The sequence below is a fragment of the Eurosta solidaginis genome, chromosome 2 (genome assembly GCF_040869045.1).
Source record: "Eurosta solidaginis isolate ZX-2024a chromosome 2, ASM4086904v1, whole genome shotgun sequence".
NCBI lineage: Eukaryota > Metazoa > Arthropoda > Insecta > Diptera > Tephritidae > Eurosta > Eurosta solidaginis.
The window spans coordinates 7,871,995-7,894,286 of record NC_090320.1 but is presented as its reverse complement, the minus strand read 5'-3'; the positions used below and the strand labels follow the sequence as shown (position 1 = coordinate 7,894,286).

Below are 22,292 nucleotides of genomic sequence, written 5' to 3'. Positions count from 1 at the left end.
TGAAAGACGACAATTGTAAGCCGATCATTGCTCGTTTTTAACGATTGTAATCACTATACGATGTTTATTGGACTGTGGGTACTCCATGGATTACTCTGATGTAATGCGGAGCTGGAGTATATGGTCCAGTCCTAGGACATCGCAATTTTAATTGGACCATATTTTTCGTATGAATTGTGGTTAATTTTGGAGCACTCGGATGACCGATTTTTGCCGGGTAAGCCATCATCCAGTGAATTTACTAGCTCCGTGTAACGCTCAATTCTCACGGAAACGCTCTGGATAATTAAGAGACTTGAGAAGGAGAGGTCGTGAGGTTTTTGTATTTATGAGTTGTGATGGCCAGATGTCGCTTTGTGTTTCATTTAAAGGCCAAGCAGCGACATCTATGTTTGAAAAAGGTAGGTTTATTAGAGGCAGCGTTGCCAAGCTAAAGACAAGAAATTAACAAATTTTCTGGCTCACAAATTGAACACGCATTTTATTTATCTGTCTCAGGATCTTTTACCATAATCTTTGCGATGGTATTATGGCTGTTGAGAATAATGCGCCAATTAATGGTGACTTATAACCATAAAACCATAACCAGATGAAACAGCTGATCAAACCTACCTTATGGAAATCAATGTAATCGATTAATGGTGCCATACCATAACGCTAACGCCAAAACCATACCATAGCCAACCAATTGGTTTTTGGTTTCTCGCCATATTCATAACCTAAAAATATTTGAGTTGGTGAATGTAACAACTTTTTGTAGATTTTATTCATTGGTTTGGATACATTATGACTAAGAGACTTATTGTTTGTGGAATATTTTTGTAATTTTTTGCGTTTTCTCCATTTTTATGAAATTTTCACGATTTTTAGGTTAAGGCACCATTAATCGATCAAATTGGAGATGGTTATGGATATGGGTATGGTTACGACTATGGCGTTAGGGTTAAGTAAGTTTAATTAGCCCTTAATCCCAGAAACCATGATAAAAACACCTACAAGGTATAACCGCATCTGGCATTACTGGCTTTTGCCTCCTTTTGACAATCGTTAGTCCAGTGATCAGCTGATGAGATGAGCCAACCATATACATAGTTGAGCCCCATAGACTAGATTCAGTAAATATGAATTTTGAAATTTACATTTTTCTTTCTATAAATTATACGAAGAAAAAGTGTATATCTTAAAACTCTCTGTTATTGAATCTACTCCCAGAAAAGAGATGGTTATACCTCGTAAGTGTTTTTATCATTCCAGCGCCATGCAACCCTGTGTGTGTGAAAATCAAATCGATTTTTTGGTTAATTTTTTCAACCTGTATTTACTACATTTTGCAGAAATTAATATACGCGTTCTTTAATATTTTTTTGGTCTATTAAAGTGTGGTTTAGCAAAAAAAACTCAAATCAAAGTGTGCAAGTTTATAAAGAAAGTGAAATATGTAATTGCATAGTATAAATAATCGTGAGCAATTCTAATGCAGAATAGTAAATTTTGTTTTCCACATACATACAGGAAAAAAATTCTTGTTGCAGTGCTTATATGTATCTACTTACAAAATACATACCATTAAGATTTATTATCTAAAATTGAAAAAATAATAGAAAATTTGGTATAAAAAAACGCCTATGTGTGCAATAAAATACCTCCTCTTGTTTGAGATACCCATCCATGGTCTCCATTAATTATTGTGACGGAGGTGTGTTTGCAGCAGCAAAGTGAACCCAAACAGTGTAGGTCGTGGAGGTTGACATTAGCGCTATACGATTAGAACGGCGAAATGTTCTCATCGCAGCATCATACCTCCTGTATAAGCAGCTGCGATGATGATGGCTATGATTTTACAAAAAGCAATAACGCAGGGCGCTGGAAAGGATTATTTATACCGTCCTTGAAAAAGGTATGTCTATTTATACTTATTTAATGCAAATACTTTCATACATATGTTTATTAGAAATAATACAATTAAATTATTTTTGTTTAATGTTGCAAAGGTGCTGGAGCAAGTACACCCACGTTTATCGGCCAAAGAAGATGCGCTTTTGTTTGTGGAAACACTTTGCTTACGCATTTTAGCGATGCTTTGCGCTAAACCCCTACCGCACACTGTCCAGGTAATATTAGTAAAAAAGAAACAAATTGGCAAGTTTTCTATTTTTTACATTGCGTTATTGCTTATGTTATTGGGATACGGGGCAGTACTGAACGAGATAACTGATCATGCTGTGAATACCCGCAACGCCTAGATCATATAGAAGGCTTTTGGAGTTGCTGTGATAAGAGATGAGCAAATGAGCTCTTTGTAACATATTCATATCGAGTAGGTTTAAGTGTTGTTATAAAGAACAATAATAGCAGGACAAAAAAACGTAAGAAAGGGGGACTTTCGACATACTCATATCGCGATTTGCCCCTATTAACATTAAACAGCTATATATACAGATAACACTCAAACTAACCTGAAATGCCTTAACTGAGGATGCCAGTACCTGAACATTATTGGTTTATACAGCAAAGGCAGAACGCCCGTATTCAAGGGGTTTATAATCCCAATACAAAGCTTTATAGCTTCACAATTCCCGGAACCCAATTGTCTACCGCGCCCACAACCTTTGGAGAATGTCTTTATACCTACAAGAAGAAGTCGTAGGCTGTCAACGCTCCCAACAATTTTATTTGTTGTTGTTACTGTAGTAATTCAAGTTGCTTAAACCCTCATTTGTCCTGGAGATGTGAAAAAAGTTGAATATAAATGATAATGTGTAAGCGGATAGTCAAGCAAGCAAATCAGAAAGATACAGTTCGAAGTTCTGCTACAGTTGTTCGGATTTCTATGAGCAGGATCCGTACCTTCTTTGCGCTAGGTTGAGAGTCAAACGCGGCATTCAGCGCAAGGTGGAAAGTAATTTAGACGCTAACTGTGAAATGCGGCAGGTATCTGTAACACCTTCAAAACGGTCATCGTACTGATCTAGCAAATTAACAAGTCGCATCAGTTATAAATGCTTCACAAATTCTTTCATGCTTATTGTACTTCTGATAGCTTTAAAGACACTCCCCGAAGGTTTTTGGGAGAATTATAAATGATAATGGCAGGCACCTTGTTGTTGGTGTTAGAGCTCAGCCGAACTCCATAGCGCTCAACTATGGCGTCGAGCTTTAGGCCGGGCGGCGTGATTTCGGTGACCCAGAACTGCCAGGCTGCTATGCGAACCGTGCCTTTTGAATGATTTGCAGCTAGAGGCTATTTTCGGATGACGGTGGCGGAGCGGTCTACTAGCCCGGACAAAGAACTATCGTGAGAATGGGAACAACTAGACAGGGAGCTTTAGATATCTAGCAGCGCTTGGTCCAGTGACTGACCAACCAACGATGAGAGAGATCGCTTGGCATGGGCCCGTGAGTCGATGGAAGAATGTCGAAGACAATTTACTGACGGAATCTTTGCTGCGAGCAATGCTCAACTTTGCAACCGCATCGAAAGGGAAGAAGCCCCGAGAGCCAAGAGGCAGCGATTGGCTGAACCTGACAAGCCTGCTTTTAAGAGGTAGAAGGAGGAAGGCAAACACCCTAGTCCCAGAACCAGGAGACAAACCAGCCGGAATGACGGCCCAAACCTCAAGATCTGTAAATCGGATCGAAAGGGGAAATATAAGTACTGAAAAGCCATGTACCTCAAAAGCTGTAATACAGGAAGAGGAAAGAAGCTAACGCTGAGACTCCGGTTTTCACCGAAAAAAGAATGAATGGAGTTTCGAAGCAGTCCCGAATGTGGTACTACTAGACTGCAGCTTCCCAGATGTCAACTGAAAGGTGGATATGCGTAGAGTGGGAGCTGATTAGTACCATGATCAAAATGGCATATGCCTAACAACTATCAGCTCTCTGGTGGATGAGGCACTTCGAAATGTACATGCCTGGGCATCTGGAGTCGGGTTCACCAACGCGGAGAAAACCGAACCAATACTATTAACAAGAAAATATAAGGTCCCCAATTGGACAAAGCCCAAGCTTGGAAGGGTAACCCTACAAGAAAAAAAATAACATAATAAAAGTATCTAGGAGTTATACTAGATAGTGTTGTCTTGAAAACTCGGTAGGGAAGAGAGAGCGAAGAAAGCCTTCGCGGCACTGTGTGCATGCAAGAGGATGTCAGGATGCACGTGGTGTCTATCACCCAAACTCTCTCATTGGGTATTTAATGCAATTGTGAAACCCATACTTTACTATGGGGTCCTTGTTTGGTGCACAGTCACACAACAAAGTACGTATACCAAAAACCTTGAGGGCATATGCAGAGTATCAATGACTAACATATTTACTTACTTAATTGGCGCTTAACCGTTTAATCGGTTATGGCCGTCCAACAAGGCGCTCCAATCGCTTCTTCGCTCTGCCAACTGGCGCAAATTGGACACACCACGGGAGTTTAAATCGTTTTCCACCTGGTCCTTCAAGCGGAGTGGGGACCGTTTTCCTCTGCTTCCATAGTCGGGTTCCGATAAAACAACTTAGTCGGAGCGTTATCTTTTAATCGCAGCCAGCGTAGCCGCTGCGCATTAATTCGCTGGACTATGTTGATGTCTGCGTACAGCTCTTACAGCTAATATTTAAATCTTCTTCGGTACTCGCCATCGCCAACGCTTAGAGGTCCATAAATCATTCGAAGAACTTCTCTCTCGAACACTCCCAGAGCAGGGATGATAAATGGATTTTTTTCATTTTGTACCAAACGAGGGAAAAAAATGTACCAAATCATCCAAAAATGTACCAAAATTCTTCGGATGTGAATTTGAACCATACTAGAGCGATATTCTCCTTCTTTATCCAAAAAATGTTTTTAGTCAGGAAACTTTCTGACACAAATTAAAGGTAGTATAACAGGGAAATATGATTTATAAAGAAATACCTTTCCAGCAGAAATAATAAAAGAAATTTATCGATTGAAGCGTACAATTATGTACATATTTAATTTCTTGTATTCCGGCCTTTTAGTTAATATATTCAAAGTATGTTTGAGGTCTAGGCCAATATATACATATGTTTATTAAAATACAGAAAATGTGTTTAAACAATGTATATTTATTTGTCGAATGGTTTGGATTTGCCAATATTTCGACTTCAATCTGAAGTCATCTTCAGGTCTGAAAAAACGAAAAACATTTATAGAGACATTGGTACATACATACATAATTATACAATTGTCGCAAGTGCCAACTTACACTTATGACTGCACCTGGTCGACTAACTTTATATTTTATATTTTAACAAACAAGGATAAAAGAAGACATTAAAAAATATAAACAATAAAATACAGTAATCGTAAACAAATTTTTATACAAACAACAATACATTAATTCTCCAACCGTAAGCGGCGCTCACATCAGCAGCAGGTGAACAATTGTGCAAACGAAGTCACACTCTTATTATAAGCCTTTTTTGTTGTTGTTGATAAGTTCTCTATAGGCGTAGGCGCAATGGTCTGTCTGATTTGAAATTTATGCGTTTGTCACTTGGTGTATTTATTATGTGTAAAATTTCAAGTATATAGCGTTTATTGCTGTTTCTCTCATGCTGCATTATTGTTACATTTTCCAAGTCGGGAGAGTGTCCAGTGGTTCTGAGTGCTGAGTTAAAGCTGTTGTTGTTGCAGTTGTAGCGATAAGGTTGCTCCCCGAAGGCTTTGGGGAGTGATCGATGTGATGGTCCTTTGCCGGATAAAGATCCGGTACGCTCCGGTACCACAGCACCATAAAGGTGCTAGCCCGACCATCTCGGGAACGATTTATGTGGCCACATTAAACCTTCAGGCCATTCCCCCTCCCCACCTCCAAGTTCCATGAGGAGCTTGTAGTCGCCAGAGCCTCGTCTGTTAGTGAAACAGGATTCGCCGCGGATAGGTGAGGTTGACAACTGGGTTCGGAGAAGCTATATATTGCGCTAGCAACCTGAAGGGTTGCACTACACAGCCCCGTGAATCTGGTATTTTAGTCGACTCTTACGACAGGCATACCTACCGCGGGTATATTCTGATCCCCTAACCCGCTGGGGCAGAAAGTTAAAGCTGTCTTATTGTCATTAGGGTTGTCACGATTTTTGATATTTGATTTATGTCCGGAATATATTATGTACATATATAAAAACATTTCTTTATTGAGTACCAGTAAGGAACATAAAATTAATATTGAAAAAAATAACAGCTGCATTCAATACAAAAACTTTTCATAAAAACATTTTAGGTACAAAAGATTTAGATTCAGGTATAAAAGTTGACAAATTGTCGCCCATATATATACTAATAACTCATGTTTCAATCACTACATTTACAGTTCTTCTTCTTTGAGTTCTTTAAATACCTCAGTTGACAAAAAGCTTTTTTTCGTATCTGTATTATGACAACAACTGTTAGCTGATTTCATCAAGTCTTTAGTTTTTATTAAGTTCGAAACTGTGTTTATTTGAAGTATATTTCTACACTTAGTTTTAATTAAATTTTGTATAGAAAATATCCTTTCTTTTTAAGGCTCTCATGCTCTGCTAAAGCTCTAAATTCAGAATTAATTTTCTCTATTTTATCAAATACAGATTTCGGAAACAAGTCCATAACTAAAGGCTCAATACAATTTGTTTCACCGCTTAAAATACTTTCTGGTGGAAGCTTTGCAGCCCACAACAAAGTTTTATCATTCAAATTTATTTTCTTTAATAAAGTACTTCAAAATTGTATATAAAATTGTTTAGCACAGCTCTTAAATACTTAAGTGTACGTCATCTTTTTCGAAAAGGTTGTTTGATAGAATAATATCCACATTAATACCACAGTAAACTTCATCTGGGGTTAAGTGATTTTCGTCTGAATCAATATTTAATATAGAAATAGAACTGGAGTCTAAATAAGATTTTTTTATAAAATTTTTAATTTGGTAATAAGTAAATGTATGCGAATATCTTCAGACTGCATGTCTATTATATTCACATTATTTATTTCATTTAAAATATAAGAAAGAAATGTAAAATATACTTTATAAATAGGACTTTGAAAATTTTCAGATATAAGATTAACATTGTGACGAATATGAGTGACACTAAGTGATACTCACATCCCTAGCCTGATGCTAAGTAAATAAAGTCACAACAACAATAAAGTAGACAGTCACTTGTATCTACATAAACGAGTCAATTTTATGTAAATTTATAAAAGGCAACCACGGTAGAGGCGCTGCAATCAGTTTTGATTAAGCACGCAATCTGTCGGGCAATAGTAGAGTTAGTTTGAGTAAAGCAAGTTATCAGTAAGCGTTGCAAATAAGAGGATTTGCAAGTAAATTCGTTACAATATTTTGATTACTGATTTTATTTCCAAATTCGTCAAGATTAAAATAATACTTGAGGGCATCCCATTCCTCAAGAATTCTATCTATGACTGCTTGTCTAGAAAGCCACCTTGTACCGAAATGTTCTTGAAAACTCTGAAAGTCTGCCCACCTAAGGGGGCTGTTACAAATATGATAGTTTACGTCTTTTACAAATTTATCAATTTTGTTGGGAAATACCTCACAAGCGGCCATTGAAGCTAATTTAAAATGTGACAAATACATCCAGTAACATGCAGATTTGGAACAACTTGCTTCAGCCTTGCTTGCACTCCGCTTTTTGCTCCCATCATAAACGAGCAATTGTCGGCAGTGAAACCAATAATTTTTCAAGTGGTATTGAATGGTCTTTCAAAGATTTAATAATGCCATTAAAAATACCCTACGTGCTACTATCGGTCAAAGGTATCAAATCTAAAAGTCTATCAATGCACTTTTTATCAAAAATTCGAATCGAAACTGCCAAATTTTTTGATATACATATATCAGTCGTTTCAACTATTATTAGAGAGTAATAATGACAAAATGCTATTATGGATTTATAATTTTCTGGCCCTGTGTTTTGAGTTATTATTTTCTGTGCTTTAGTTCCATTGATGCAAAATTTGTTCACAATTTTAGAATCAGTTATGCTATTTTTCATTAGCATATTTAAATGAACCATAATTGCAAATGGTAAATTGTGTTCGGCTACAAAACAACTTAATTATATATTTTCTACGAAAAATTTAAAACGGTTTTGTACATTCAGAGCTGCTTTGCAAATGACAAAAATGTATCAAAATGTTGTCAACCTCGCCTATCCGTGGCGAATCCTGTTTCACTAACAGCTGAGTCTCTGGCGACCCCAAGCTCCTCATGTTGTTGTTGTTGTTGTAGCAATGCTTCGCCCCACCTAACAGCCGCGACCGATCACACATTGTCATCAATATCCTCTAACGGGAGTCCAAGGAAACTTGCCGTTTCAACAGGGGTGGACCATAAGGAAAGGGGTGTTAGAGGCGTTGGTTCCACATTACAATTAAAGAGATGGTTCGTGTCATGTGGGGACACATTGCAAGCGGGGCATACATTTTGTATGTCGGGGTTGATTTTGGATAGGTAAGAGTTTAACCTGTTACAGTATCCAGAACGAAGTTGAGCAAGAGTGACACGCGTTTCCCTGGGGAGTATGCGTTCCTCTTTCGCGAGTTTTGGATACTTTTCTTTAAGAACTGGATTCACCGGGCAATTCCCGGCATAAAGGTCCGACGCCTGTTTTTGGAGTTCACCAAGGACCTGCTTGTGTTTTTTCGCTTCATACGTCTGGGTTCTCAGGTGCCGTATTTCCTCAAAATGCTTACGGAGATGACTCCATAAGCCCCTAGGCGGTGCTCAGGTTTCTGGGTATTCAACAGGAACTGTTTGGTCAGCATCTCATTTCTCTCGCTGATGGGGAGTATTCTCGCCTCATTATGCAGATGGTGTTCTGGGGACATAAGAAGACAGCCCGTGGCAATTCTGAGAGCAGTATTGTGGCAGGCCTGTAGCTTCTTCCAGTGGGTAGTTTTTAGGCTTGGCGACCATATGGGTGACGCGTAGCACGTAATCGGCTGGCTAATTGCTTTGTATGTAGTCATGAGCGTTTCTTTATCTTTTACCCAGGTACTGCCAGCAAGGGATTTGAGGATTTTGTTACGGCTCTGAATTCTCGGAACAATTTCGGCTGCGTGCTCACCAAAATGTAGATCCGGATCAAACGTCACACCTAAGATTTTGGGGTGTATGACAGTCGGTAGCGTAGTGCCATCGACGTGGATGTTCAAAATGGTCGACACTTGGGACGTCCATGTTGTAAATAAGGTCGCGGAAGATTTAGTCGGTGATAAAGCCAGGTTTCGCGAGGCGAAAAACTGGAGAGATCAGGGAGGTACCCGTTTATTTTATTGCATAGCTCATCGATCTTTGAGCCTGGGCCTGTGGCCATTATTATGCAGTCATCGGCGTAGGAAACGATTGTGACTCCTTCCGGTGGTGAAGGTAGCTTAGATATGTAGAAATTAAACAAAAGTGGGGATAGGACACCACCCTGTGGCACCCCTTGTTTAATTCTAGTTGGTTTTGATATTTCGTTTCTAAATTGCACCGATGCCTGCCGACCACCCAGATAATTTGCGGTCCACCTTTTAAGACATGTGGGAAGGGTAGACCCTTCCAGGTCTTGCAGTAACGAGCCATGGTTGACCGTATCAAAAGCTTTTTAATAGGTCTAGCGCTACGATTACTGTTCTATGGTGGGGGTATTGATTTAAACCGCAATTTATCTGGGTGCTAATGGCATTTAGCGCGGTGGTAGTGCTATGGAGTTTCTGAAGCCATGCTGATGAGAGGCTAGCTGCAAATTTGCTTGGAAATATGGGAGCAAAATGGCTTCAAGCGTCTTTGCTACTGGCGATAGGAGAGATATCGGACGATACGACTCTCCTATGTTAGCTGGTGTCCCAGGGGTACCCGGATGATTTGGGTTTGCGACCTGGCAACATGGCGCGATGAAACCCGTCGGGGGGTTGCCGTCGCGGAGACCAGAACATCTAGGAAAGTGGCACCACCCAAGGCAGGAGCTGCATTGGGCGGATGTCGCAAACATATATATTCTGTTCTGGCAAACGATGCAAACGGAGGTAGGGACTAAGAGTCTGTTTCCCTGACCTACACGATTGCTGTCGGAAAAGAGGGGGGGGGGGGGGGAAGACGGGGCAGGGGCTGATGCTCAGCATTGCTACCGGCTCTACTACGAAGGTAGTAGTTATGAGTGGTAGCAGCTGTTTGAGTTGTTGGCGCCGTGGGGCGCGAGCAGCAGCGGGTACTTGTTGTGGCTTGCTGAGCAGTGGGGCTGCTGGAGGGTAGCAGGGGGGCGCTTCGGCGTGAACAGCAAGGAGCCACAAAAGATTTATGAAAGTTACGTGGACGTCGGGTTTTGGAATCAAGCCCAGAACAACCTGTCCGATGCAACCACCCCCTACACGAGACACACTGAACAGCAAAACCATTTCTCAGGACCGGGGTCAGGAGACGGACCCGGATTAGATTCGATGCCTTCCCGGAGTAAGAGAATATGGAGCAGTCCTGCTGCAAGGAGCTGCAGGGAGGATGACAATTTGTGGGAGGGACGCAACAAATTAAATGGGGTCACACTGAAATGACAGTCCATGGTCGGGAAAAATCCCGAGTCGCTCCGGTACATAGAACCGACTGCCTTGGGAAGCGCCAAGCTCCTCATGGAACTTGGGGGTGGGGAGGGAGGGAACTTTGTAAGTAGGAATTGACAACTAATGTAACCGCGTTTATTTATTTATTTAAGCCAATTAAAAAGGAATCTTATAGGCTAATTATAATATATTATTCAATAAGCAACGATTTATAAGTCGGGATAGGATCCGAGAAGCGCAGACTGCGTAATGCAAAGTTTACGAATACTTTTTGGGAATCGTTCAATTCTTGGAGCATGGCAGGAATAATACGGAGACCAGATGAAACACGCGTACTCAATTTTGGATCGCACAAACGCCGAATATAAAAGCTTTAGCGTATACGGGTCACTGATATCCAAGCTATGAGGCTATGACAAAAGCTAGCATGGCATACGACTTAGCAATGCAAACATTAATATGACTTGAAAAAGTCACCCCAGCGGGTTAGGGGATCAGAATATACCCGCGGTAGGTATGCCTGTCGTAAGAGGCGACTAAAATACCAGATTGAAGGGGCTGTGTAGCGCAACCCTTCAGGTTGCCAGCGCAATATATAGCTTCTCCAAACCCAATTTTCAACCTCACCTATCCGCGGCGAATCCTGTTTCACTAACAGACGAGGCTCTGGCGACCCCAAGCTCCTCATGGAACTTGGGTGTGGGGAGGGAGGGAATGGCATGAAGGTTTAATGTGGCCACATAAATCGTTCCCGAGATGGTCGGGCTAGCACCTTAATGGTGCTATGGTACCGGAGCGTACCGGATCTGTATCCGGAAAAGGACCATCACATCGATAACACTCCCCAAAGCCTTCGGGGAGCAACCTTATCGCTACAACAACAACAACAACAACAACTTGAAAAAGAAAATTTACTCCCCAAATATTACTCCCAATTCCTTAATTTCACTAACCCGCAACAGGGGGACTTTGATATTTGATACACGGTATCAATCAAGTTGGCACGCTTTGAAAAAGTTATCTGGAAGCACTTTTTTAGGTTAAGTGATAACCGATTATTATTACACTAGTTACTAAGTTTATCCAAAGCTTCTTGCAACAATACCGCATCATGAAGGCTATGAATAGGGAAGTACATCTTAAGGCAATCTGCATACAGCAAGAATTTTACTTTAGAGAAGCAAGAGCGAATATCATTAATAAACATGAGAAAAAACAGTGGACCCAGGATACTACCTTGTGGAACAGCGTAGGAAACACCGAATGGATGTGACCTAACACCATCAACTACAACCATGCAACGACGATTAAATAAGTAGGATTCAATCCAACTCAAAAATACTGAGTGAAAGCCCAAACAGGCTAACTGTTTTATCAAAATAACATGGGAGATCCGATCAAATGCCTTGGAAAAGTCAGTATACACAGCGTCAAACTGATATCCTGTCTGAAAAGCTGCGAAGCAGTCATCCGAGAAAATAGTCAAATTAGACACAGTTGAACGTCCTGGAAAAAATCCATGCTACTCTAAACACACAAGATTCTTAACACATAAACGTAATTTATCTAGGATGATACATTCAAAGAGCTTTGCAATGGTGGAAAACTTTGAAATAGGCTTATAATTAGTAATATCATTTTTATTGCCGCTCTTCAAAATAGGTGTAATGAACGCTAATTTCCACGCATCAATAAAAGTACCTGCAGATAACGAATTATTAAAAATTAACAACAGTGGATAGACTAGAGAATCACATTGTTTAAACAAAATTGCAGACAAACCATCGATATCGGTACTCGTCGACTTCTTAAGCCGAATAAGCCCATTAAGAACATCTTCCTTAGACAGTACTACATTATAGCGTGTTAAAGTCAAACTGATTCATTCTTCCTCAGCTTGTGCTGCTTTTATACTCTCTGTTACCCTCACTAGGGTAGGCACCTTGTCGTTGGTGTGAGGGCTTAGTCGCGGCGGGATGTCGGGGACCAAGAACTGCCAACCCCCTTATCCAGGGTGTTATGCGGACCGTGCCTATTGGACGATTTGCAGCCAGGGGATAAATTCGGCTGTATTAGAACGGAGTCTTCCCGATACCGGGCCACCTCGGTAAGTATTTATGGCCTCACCACAGTAAGCGGCGCTGCTGTGCCGGACGGTTCTTTCCCCGTATATAATACTGTACCGCTGAGCCCACCTTGTCGGGCAGGTGGTCGTACGACCAAGATGAACGACTTATTATCTGATTGTAATAAGACGATGTATAGAGGAGGACTGAGTCGCAATCCAAGGACGACAAATACGAATTAAGCGATGCGTCGGACTCGGGGAGCGAGAGTAGTGCTGATTCAATGAACTCCTTGTTGGAGAAGCACACAAATGAAAACGGAGTAGAAGAGTGGAGAAGGGTAGGGATTCAAGGGGTTGTGTAGCGCAATATATAGCTTCTCCAACCCAATTGTCAACCTCACCTTCGAGCGGCGAATCCCGTTTCACTAACAGACGAGGCTCTGGCGACCCCACGCTCCTCATGGAACTTGGGGGTGGGGAGGGAGGGATGGCCTGAAGGTTTAATGTGGCCATATAAATCGTTCCCGAGATGGTCGGGCCAGCACCTTAATGGTGCTGTGTTACCGGAGCGTATCGGATCTGTATCCGACAAAGGACCATCACATCGATAACAATCCCCAAAGCCTTCGGGGAGTAACCTAATCGCTACAACAACAACAACAGTGGAGAAGGGTACGGAGCAGAGGAAGTAAAAGAGCTCTCTCGCAGTACCGTGCAGCACTAAGAATTGTACAACGCTTGGGAGCAGTGGTCGACCCAACAGAAGTGGAGATCGAGCGCTTGGAATGGGCCAATGAAGCGGTAGAAGTAGGTCGAAGGCAGTTCAAATGGTTTGCTGCGAGAAACCCTCGGTTCTGCAACCGGTACGAGGAAGCGTCGAATGGCAGAATGAAGAGGCAACGTTCGGCGGAAGGCGACAAGCCTGGTTTCAAGAGGCAGAAAGGACCCAGTCCTAGAGCCGCGAGGCAGAGAAGTCGCATAGACAAGACAAGTAGGCCCAAAGCTGTAAGACAGATGGGATCCAATAGCGAGGTTGCAAGTACCTCGAAAGCTGCGAGTCAGAGGGAAGTTCCAACTACGGAAGATAAGCCAAAGGGAGATAACGCTAAGACCCCGGCTTTCTCGGAGGTGCTAAAGGGAGTTAAGGCTAAGACTCCGGCATTTTCGGAGGTGCCAAAGGGAGATAGCACTAAGACTCCGGCTTTTCCCGAGAAGATGAGTGATGTGGCAAAGCAGTCACTGGCTGTGGCGCTGGTTAAGGTATGAATACCATGCGTGATGAAGTCGGAGGATACACTGCGACTTCTGCAGAATCAGAATCGTAACATACCGACACAGGATTTGGAGGTACTTACTGTATCTCGGCCTACCGAGGATGGTCAGTTCTACATCTTCCAAATAAACAAGCAGGCGGAGGATATTTTGTACACGCAGCTGGCAAAATGTCCTTTGGCACTGTCAAAATTTACATGCGACTCAGGAAAAGAATTCCCGAGGATAAAAACCCTAACACGCTAGAGGTGGGCGAAGTAGAAAAGGACCTCAAAAGCCTAAGGGAAAAAGACAGGTGGAGGTCCCCGACGTCACCACGAAGGTGTTAGAAGAGGACCAACCGCCAAATGGTGCTGTGACTGGCACAGAGGAACACCCGGCACAACAGTCACGAGAGGCTGAAGGGGGCCTCGAATACTCTAAACCAAAAGGGCAAGGGGAGAAGCACGACGTCAAGACGAAGACAGCCCAATGGTGCTGCGAGTCCTACAGATAAAACTCCAACACAGTAAAGTGGCGTCGAGCTAACTCCTCCTAACCCTTGAGGAGGGTTCGTTTGACGTGGCGCTGATCCAGGAGCCGTGGCTCTCATTGGGAGGAAAGGTTTCTGGACTTAGCGTGCGCGTGTTTGGCGTTTACTACGCACAAACCGAAGGACGGGTGCGAGCTGTAGTAATGGTAAGGAAACAGCTGCATTCATATATGCTGCCTAATTACACCACTGAGGACCTCTTAGCGGTGGCCGTTGAGCAAAAGAGTAAGCAGGCATTTATCCTGGCGTCCTGCTACATGGCCCATGTTGCGGAGGTTCCACCGATGGAGTGCAAAAGGCTAGTACAGGAGGAAGGGCGCAGAGGGCGGTTGGTCATAGGCGCAGATGCAAATGCGCACCACAATGCGTGGGGAGGAGCAGATACGACCGAGAGAGTCGAATCTCTATTTTGTTATTTGCAGATAGCCAACAGGGAAAGTGTCCCTACATACATTGGTCCACACATCCTGCAATGTTCTGAACATTACATTGAGCTCCGAGCGTGATATATCAAGGTATGGTTGGATGGTTCTTGATAGACCATCCTTCTCCGACCATGCGTATATCAGCTTCAGCATCCCCCTAAAGAGGGTAGAGAATGGAGCAACCTTTAGAAACCCTAGGTCAACGAACTGGACTAAATTCCAGAAGCATGTAGAAACAAAACTGGGACAACCCAAAGAGGTTGCCAATGTAGAGGATCTGGAGTAGTCGAATGAATTCCTAACAAGGACGCTTATGACTGCGTATAACAAAGCTTGCCCTCTAAGAAGATTCAGAGGAAAAGCAAATGGTGGAGAAATGAGCTGAGTCTTCTAAGAAGACAGGTAAAAGAAATGTTTAAGCTCGCAAAGACCGCGGAAAGCGAAGCGTGTCGGGACGAGTACAGGGATCTACTAAGGATCTACAGGCGTGAAATTACCAGGGCGAAGAGAAACTCATGGAAAAGCCTCTGTACGGACATAGAGAGCTCCAGCGAAACAGCCCGGTTGAAAAAAGTCCTAGCAAAGGGAAACATAGTCCAGGGACTAATAAAGAAAGAGAACGGGGAATGGTCACGTAATAGTGAGGAATCCCTTGAGGTGCTTCTCGACACACATTTCCCATCGGGAGACGGTTTAGACAGAACCTGTAACCTCATCGTACCACGCCATAAATATCTCTCATAATCAAGGACGTTCTTTGTTAGTACTATCAAAGTATGGAACTCTTTACCTAATTTTATTAAAAATGAGCCCAATGCATCGCGCTTTAAATTGGCTTTGTCTGAATTTTTTGATATACGAAAAACACTATTCTAGCTATTTTCTCGAATCTACATTGTCTATTTCTGTTATTTCTTTTATATTAATATAAATATTGTTATACTCACATTATTATATTGTACACATATCCAAATATCGATGTACTTTAAGAGACAATAGTCTCACTTGTACAAATGTGTTAAATAAATTGAATTGAATTGAGTTGAAGAGCCAGCAGACATCACTAACACTTCGATCACGGAGCTAGTAGTGCCGGGCTTGGTGACCGATACCAAGATAGAATGGGCAGTGAAAACGTTTTCTAAGTTTAAATCGCCGGGCCCAGACGGTATATTCCCGGCCATGCTACAAGTTTCAAGTATGGCGGTCGTGGAATGACTTAAAATAATATTCGATGAATGCATACGGCTGAATCATGTACTGCACTCTTGGAGAACTGCTCGTGTAGCTTTCCTACCAAAGGCGGGGAAGATCGGTCACGTGTATCCCAAAGACTATAGACCCATTAGCTTAACATCATTCCTGCTCAAAACATTTGAGAGGCTGATAGATGTGTACATAAAGTCCAACGTGGATGAAAAGCTGCTCTCCACAACACAGCATGCGTACACCAAAGGCACGTCGGTAGACTCCGCATTGCATAGGGTGGTAATAAGCATAGAGAAATCCCTGGAATATAAGGAGTATGCTCTAGGAGTCTTCTTGGACATTGGCGGGGCTTTCAATAATGTTGCAAATGCGATTATGGATGGTCTTAATTACATAAAAGTACATCCTGCCTTAATAAGATGGATCGGCTGCATGTTAAATTGCAGAAAGATTACGTCACAATGGGGATTGTACGAGACCACGAAATTAGTGGACAGGGGCACACCGCATGGAGGGGTGTTATCACCTCTGCTGTGGACGCTGGTCATCAACCAACTGCTCAGGCGATTCGATGAGGGACCCGTAAAACTTATAGCTTACGCAGATGACGTTGCAATTGTCATAAGTGGAAAGTGCCTTCCAACAATTAGTTCTTTGATGGATCGGGCGCTTCGGGATATTCATTGGGCATCTAATGTCGGGTTGAAAGTCAATGCGGAGGAGACGGATATGGTCTTGTTTACAAAGAGGTACAAGGTCCCAAATTGGAACAGGCCTAAGTTAGGAGGGGTGACCTTAAAGCAGGCATGCTTAACCAACGAACCGATATCATTTCGTTACAATAATTAACGAAATGATTTTGTTTCGTTTTCTGCCATATCAAAACGAAGTCAAATCGTTTATGTTGATTATTAATTTCAAACTATGCTGACAAAGCTGATTGATGGCGGAGTCGTTAAAGGTGAAAGCATTAGCCAAGCTGATTGCAACTTTCCTCATGAATTTTGACAGTACAAACATTTCTCAGAGTATTTTTGACATTACCACCAACGAATGACACAAACAAATTACATGGAGTTTGTGTGTATGTCCGCTCGCTGTTACCACCTTACGACTTCACCGTGGCTATAGCATTGCCAGCACAATTCAAACATAAAGTATCACGTTTTTGTTAACGTTTTTAACGTTAACGAAAGCTTTTCGTTTCGGTTAAAAACGAGATACAATTTATCTTGATAATTTCTTTATCGATAATATTTCGAAGTGTTTCAACGGAAACGGTTGACAGTTTTTGATAAACGATTAGCTTAACGTTAAGGTGCATCCCTGCCTTAAAGGAGAAACCTTGCACAAAATATCTAGGAATCATCCTAGACAGTAGGCTGTCATGGAAGCTCAACGTGGAGGAGAGGGTCAAGAAGGCTTCAACGGCACTCTATGCATGTAAAAGAATGCTGGGGTGTACGTGTGGCTTATCGCCCTCTCTTTCTCATTGGGTTTTTACAGCGATTGTAAGCCCTATTCTATACTATGGAGTTCTTGTTTGGTGGAAATCCACACAAAAAACAACCTACCGCAAAAAATTACAGGGGTATGCAGACTATCAATGCTTAGCATTACGGGAGCCCTGAAAACAACCCCGACGGCTGCACTGTATGCCATTCTGCACATTCCACCTGTAGACCTGGTAGCAAAGCACAAAGCATTAACAACCGCAACCAGGCTCGGTGCCTCGGGGCAGCTTGAGCGCCGACCATATGGCCATAGTAGTATAGCGTCATCAATCACAAGACGAACAGACTACCTGATTCCCTATCTGCGCTTCGAGGGAGATCTTAAGGCCACAATAGAGGTGGACGGTTGGCGCAAGGATGCGCAAATGGCGGACGAGGCGATACACAGATGGTTCCAAAGTAGTGGAAGGAGTAGGGTCTGCGGTATACTGTGCTGATCCGGAAATAAGTAGATCCTACAGGCTGCCGGATTACTGTAGCGTTTTCCAAGCGGAAATATTAGCCGTAACCATTGCAGTAGAAACCCTGGAAGAGAATAGCTTAAGCTGCAACCGTGTTAACTTTTATATTGACAGTCAAGCAGCAATTAAGGCAATAATCTCGCATAGCGCAGTATCTAAATGAGTGTTAGAGTGTAAGCAGTATCTGGAGAGAATCGGGACAGGGAGAAGCATACATCTATATTGGGTCCCAGGGCATATGGGAAAGGGCGCATCCCTTGAAGCTTGCTCCGTAGACGTCCCAATTAGACTGGGCGAGATTAAGCGAAGTCGAGAGGTGCACATGATCGACCAAGCTGGAAAGGCGTGGGTTCAAGCGCGGGGCTGTGAAGTGTCGAAGATTATGTGTAGGTCTTACAACCTTAGACTAACAAAGATGCTTCTATCATTAAAAAGAGAGGACTGTAGACCCATGATGGGTATTCTGACTGGACACTGCCTTCTGGCGTCACATGCCTTTAAATTAGGCTTGGTCAGTGATAGCAGATGTAGGAAGTGTGGGTTGGAAGAGGAAACGATCGAGCACGTTCTGTGCTCGTGCCCTGCACCTGCCAGGCTTAGACTCCAGCTATTAGGAGTGATACAGCTATGAGATCTAGAAGCAGCACGTGGCTTAAGTCCTAGGAAGCTTCTAGTATTTGCCAAGAGGACGGAGTTATTTTATAACATACGTCCTGGTTTTTGATAGTTTTTTTCAGTTTGGTCGTTAAAACAAACTTCTGGTAACACTACGGACTCAATCAGTCTATGTGAGGCCCTCATGGACCTCAACCTAACCTAACCTACCTAGTTCGCCTATTTATGTGTGAGTAATAACTTCTGCGCTTTTATATGTAGTTTACATGTATGTGTAATAATGTCTCAGCTCTTATGCCCTCTCCCTGTTACCTTCTATGCATATGTGTCCATATGACTGAGTTTGGCTAGGTTGAACTGGCCGGTCAATGAGGATCTCACATAGACTGAACGAGTCCGCAGTGTTAACCGAAGTTTGTTTAATGACCGAACTGAAAAACCCAGGACCTATGTTATAAAATAACTCCGTCCTGTTGGCAAATACTAAACACTTTTTCTCTCTCTCTGCCACTTGCTGCTTCTAGATCTGATAGCTGTATCACTCCTAATAGCTGGAGTCTTAGCCTGGCAAGCGTAGGGCACGGCCACAAACGTCTTCGATCGTTTCTCCTTCAAACCGCACTTCCTACATCTACTATTACTGACCAAGCCTAATTTAAAGGCAGTATCACGTCTGAATACCCGTCAGTGACTCTACTGTACTCTCTTTTTAATGATAGGGGCAACTTTGTTAGTCTAAGGTTGTAAGACCTACGTATAATCTTCGAAACGTTAAAGCCCCGTGCTTGTACCCCTTTCCCGCTTCGTCGATCATGTGCACCTCTCGACCAATCTAATTGGGACGTCTGTGGAGCAAGCTTGAAGGGATGCGCACTTTTTAGCTAGTTCAGTTTATAAATCTTTTAGAAATAAGCCGGTGATCCTTGCCAAAACGGTTTCGGTTTTATGCCATCTTCAGTCCAGTTTTTCGTACTCATATTGCCGCTTTTCCTTCACCAATCGTAAGTTTTCTGCAATATAAAAGGTGTTAATACACATTGTGATAAAATAGGAAATGTAGGCAAATATATGATTTTAAAAAGTATTTCTAATAATTATTCTTTACCTTTCAGGATGTGGAAGAAAAAGTGAATAAATCATTTCCATCACCAATAGATCAATGGGCTTTAAATGAAGCTAAGGAAACGGTATCCTCCAAAAAGAAAAAGTGTGTGCTGCCAACGGATAGAGTTCACAGCATGTTACAGAAGGTATTTATTCACGTACAACTTAGGTTTTTGATACTTACACGAGTTGGTAACGAGCTGAGCCGTGGTCGAATAGTACATTATTGCTGTTTAGATATAAGACTAGACTTTGTTTAAAAAAGCAAAATATTTAGGACGATTTGAATTACATTCCAGATAAAAAAAATTGAGAAGAGGCGAGGGAGCCATAAGGGGACATAACTATGTTAAAAAACGGGCTGTAAACCGGTTTTAACCAAACCTGTTTATAAACCCAACAGTTTTACTATAAAATACAAAAAACATTAGCAAAAACCGTCCAGTAAAGGGATTCTTACTTACTTACTTAATTGGCGCTTAACCGTCTAAACGGTTATGGCCGTCCAACAAGGCGCGCCAGTCGCTCCTTCGCTCCACCAACCGGCGCCAATTGGTCACACCAAGGGAGTTTAAATCGTTTTCCACCTGGTCCTTCCAATGGAGTGGGGGCCGCCCTCTACCTCTGCTTCCATAGGCGGGTTCCGATAGAAACACTTTCTTGGCCGGAGCATCATCTTTCATTCGCATAACATGGCCTAGCCAGCGCAGCCGCTGCGCTTTAATTCGCTGGACTATGTTGATGTCTGCGTATAGCTCGTACAGCTCATCATTAAATCTTCTTCGGTACTCGCCATCGCCAACGCGTAGAGGTCCATAAATCTTTCGAAGAACTTTTCTCTCGAACACTCCCAAAGCCGCTTCATCTGCTGTTGTCATGGTCCATGCTTCTGCCCCATATAGCAGGACGGGTACGATAAGTGACTTGTAGAGTACGATTTTCGTTCGCCGAGAGAGGACTTTACTTTTCAATTTCCTACCTAGTCCAAAGTAGCATTTATTGGCAAGATTTATTCTTCGCTGGATTTCAGTGCTGATGTTGTTGCTAGTGTTGATGCTGGTTCCCAAATAAACGAAGTCTTTTACTATTTCGAAATTATGGCTGCCAACAGTAGCGTGGTTGCCAAGGCGCATATGCGCTGACTCTTTGCTCGATGACGGCAGGTACTTCGTTTTGTCCTCATTCACCATCAAACCCATCTTTACCGTAAAGGGATTCAGCTCAGTTTAAAATATTGTGACGAATATTAGCATCACTAAGCTGATACTAAGTAAATAAAGGCACAACAACAATAAAGCAAGCTGCCACTCTAAACAAATCAATCATCATTTACACATATACATACAAGGCAACGAAGAGATACTCACAAACACATGTAATCATCAGCCGAAGTAGTACTCACATATGCACACGCATATGGCTACAAACTACGAATATACATGTATATGGCTGGTAACCAAGCATGAAGTTCGCGAAATTACTAAACCTTATGAGAAATGGGTGAACGAGGAAACCGAGAGTATAAAAGAAGCGCAAGCTAAGGCATGACTAGTAAGTTTGATTTAAACACGCTATCATTTCCCAATCCCAACGTAGTCTAATAAGGACCATTTTGCTATACAGAATATTGGAGTGATTTATTCAACAGTTTAGCGATTCGAACGTTAGCAGAAGGTTTGGAATAAGAGGAATTTCCCTAAATTCGTTACAATATTATTTCACTTCATTTTTATTTATAAAGTGAAATATTCAACCTCTTACAATTTTCAAGATTTTTTGTAACTATATACATAAACGGCGTGTTTAAAAAAAATAGCGCAATAATAGGATCAATATACTTTATAACCATACATGAATTTAACCTTAAAAACATTCATTTATTCGTAGGCACCAACTAACATTAATCTCATTGGTAATTTCTCGTGCTGTTGGTACCAGTTCATATTAAAAGGTTGAAACACTCAAATCGAACCAGTTCTGGGGTAAGCAGGAACCGGTTGATGAGCCCGTACAACTTTTGCTAAAGTGGTTCCAAAATCGAAGCGGTTCCGTTCAGGTTTTCGATGGTTTACATGACCCAGCGGGCTGGGTGCTTAGAATATACCCGCGGCAGGGATTCTTCCTTGACTAGCTCATTATTTAAGAAACTTCTTTCCGGGAAATGGACCGGTATCCAAGCTATTTTAATCATATATATTATTTCTAATTGCTGTTGTTATGTGCGGGTCCCTTTTTCGCTCTTATTTGGAATCTAAATCTATAAATAAAGTTTTGGTTGTAAAGATGAGGATTCGGGCTATTAGCGAGCTTTGGGCAATTTTGGTCGTAATGCTTTTGTTTAGCTATATTTTATTAAAGTAATTTGTTAAAAATAACGGTCGTGAGCACACAAAGAAATCTATTTGTACTATGGCACTATTGTGAATATTTGCACTGCAAATTGTACGCTAGATGGCAGCGCAATAATTGATGGACGGCAATTGCTATTATACGCTAGATGGCAGCGGAAGCTGTAAGTTAATAGAACAGCTGAT

The 22,292-nt window shown here is 42.0% G+C and overlaps 1 protein-coding gene across 1 annotated transcript in view; it reads left to right on the top strand.

The window, feature by feature from the left end:
* The first annotated feature begins 1,287 nt into the window (after positions 1-1,287).
* Positions 1,288-22,292, top strand: part of Sos (Son of sevenless) — a 52,492-nt gene continuing 31,487 nt past the window's right edge. The window contains exons 1-4 of the mRNA XM_067764270.1: positions 1,288-1,408; positions 1,513-1,897; positions 1,992-2,111; positions 19,767-19,904. Coding sequence (XP_067620371.1) covers positions 1,778-1,897; positions 1,992-2,111; positions 19,767-19,904 — 378 coding nt within the window. The 5' untranslated portion in view covers positions 1,288-1,408; positions 1,513-1,777. The remainder of the gene's footprint in view (positions 1,409-1,512; positions 1,898-1,991; positions 2,112-19,766; positions 19,905-22,292) is intronic.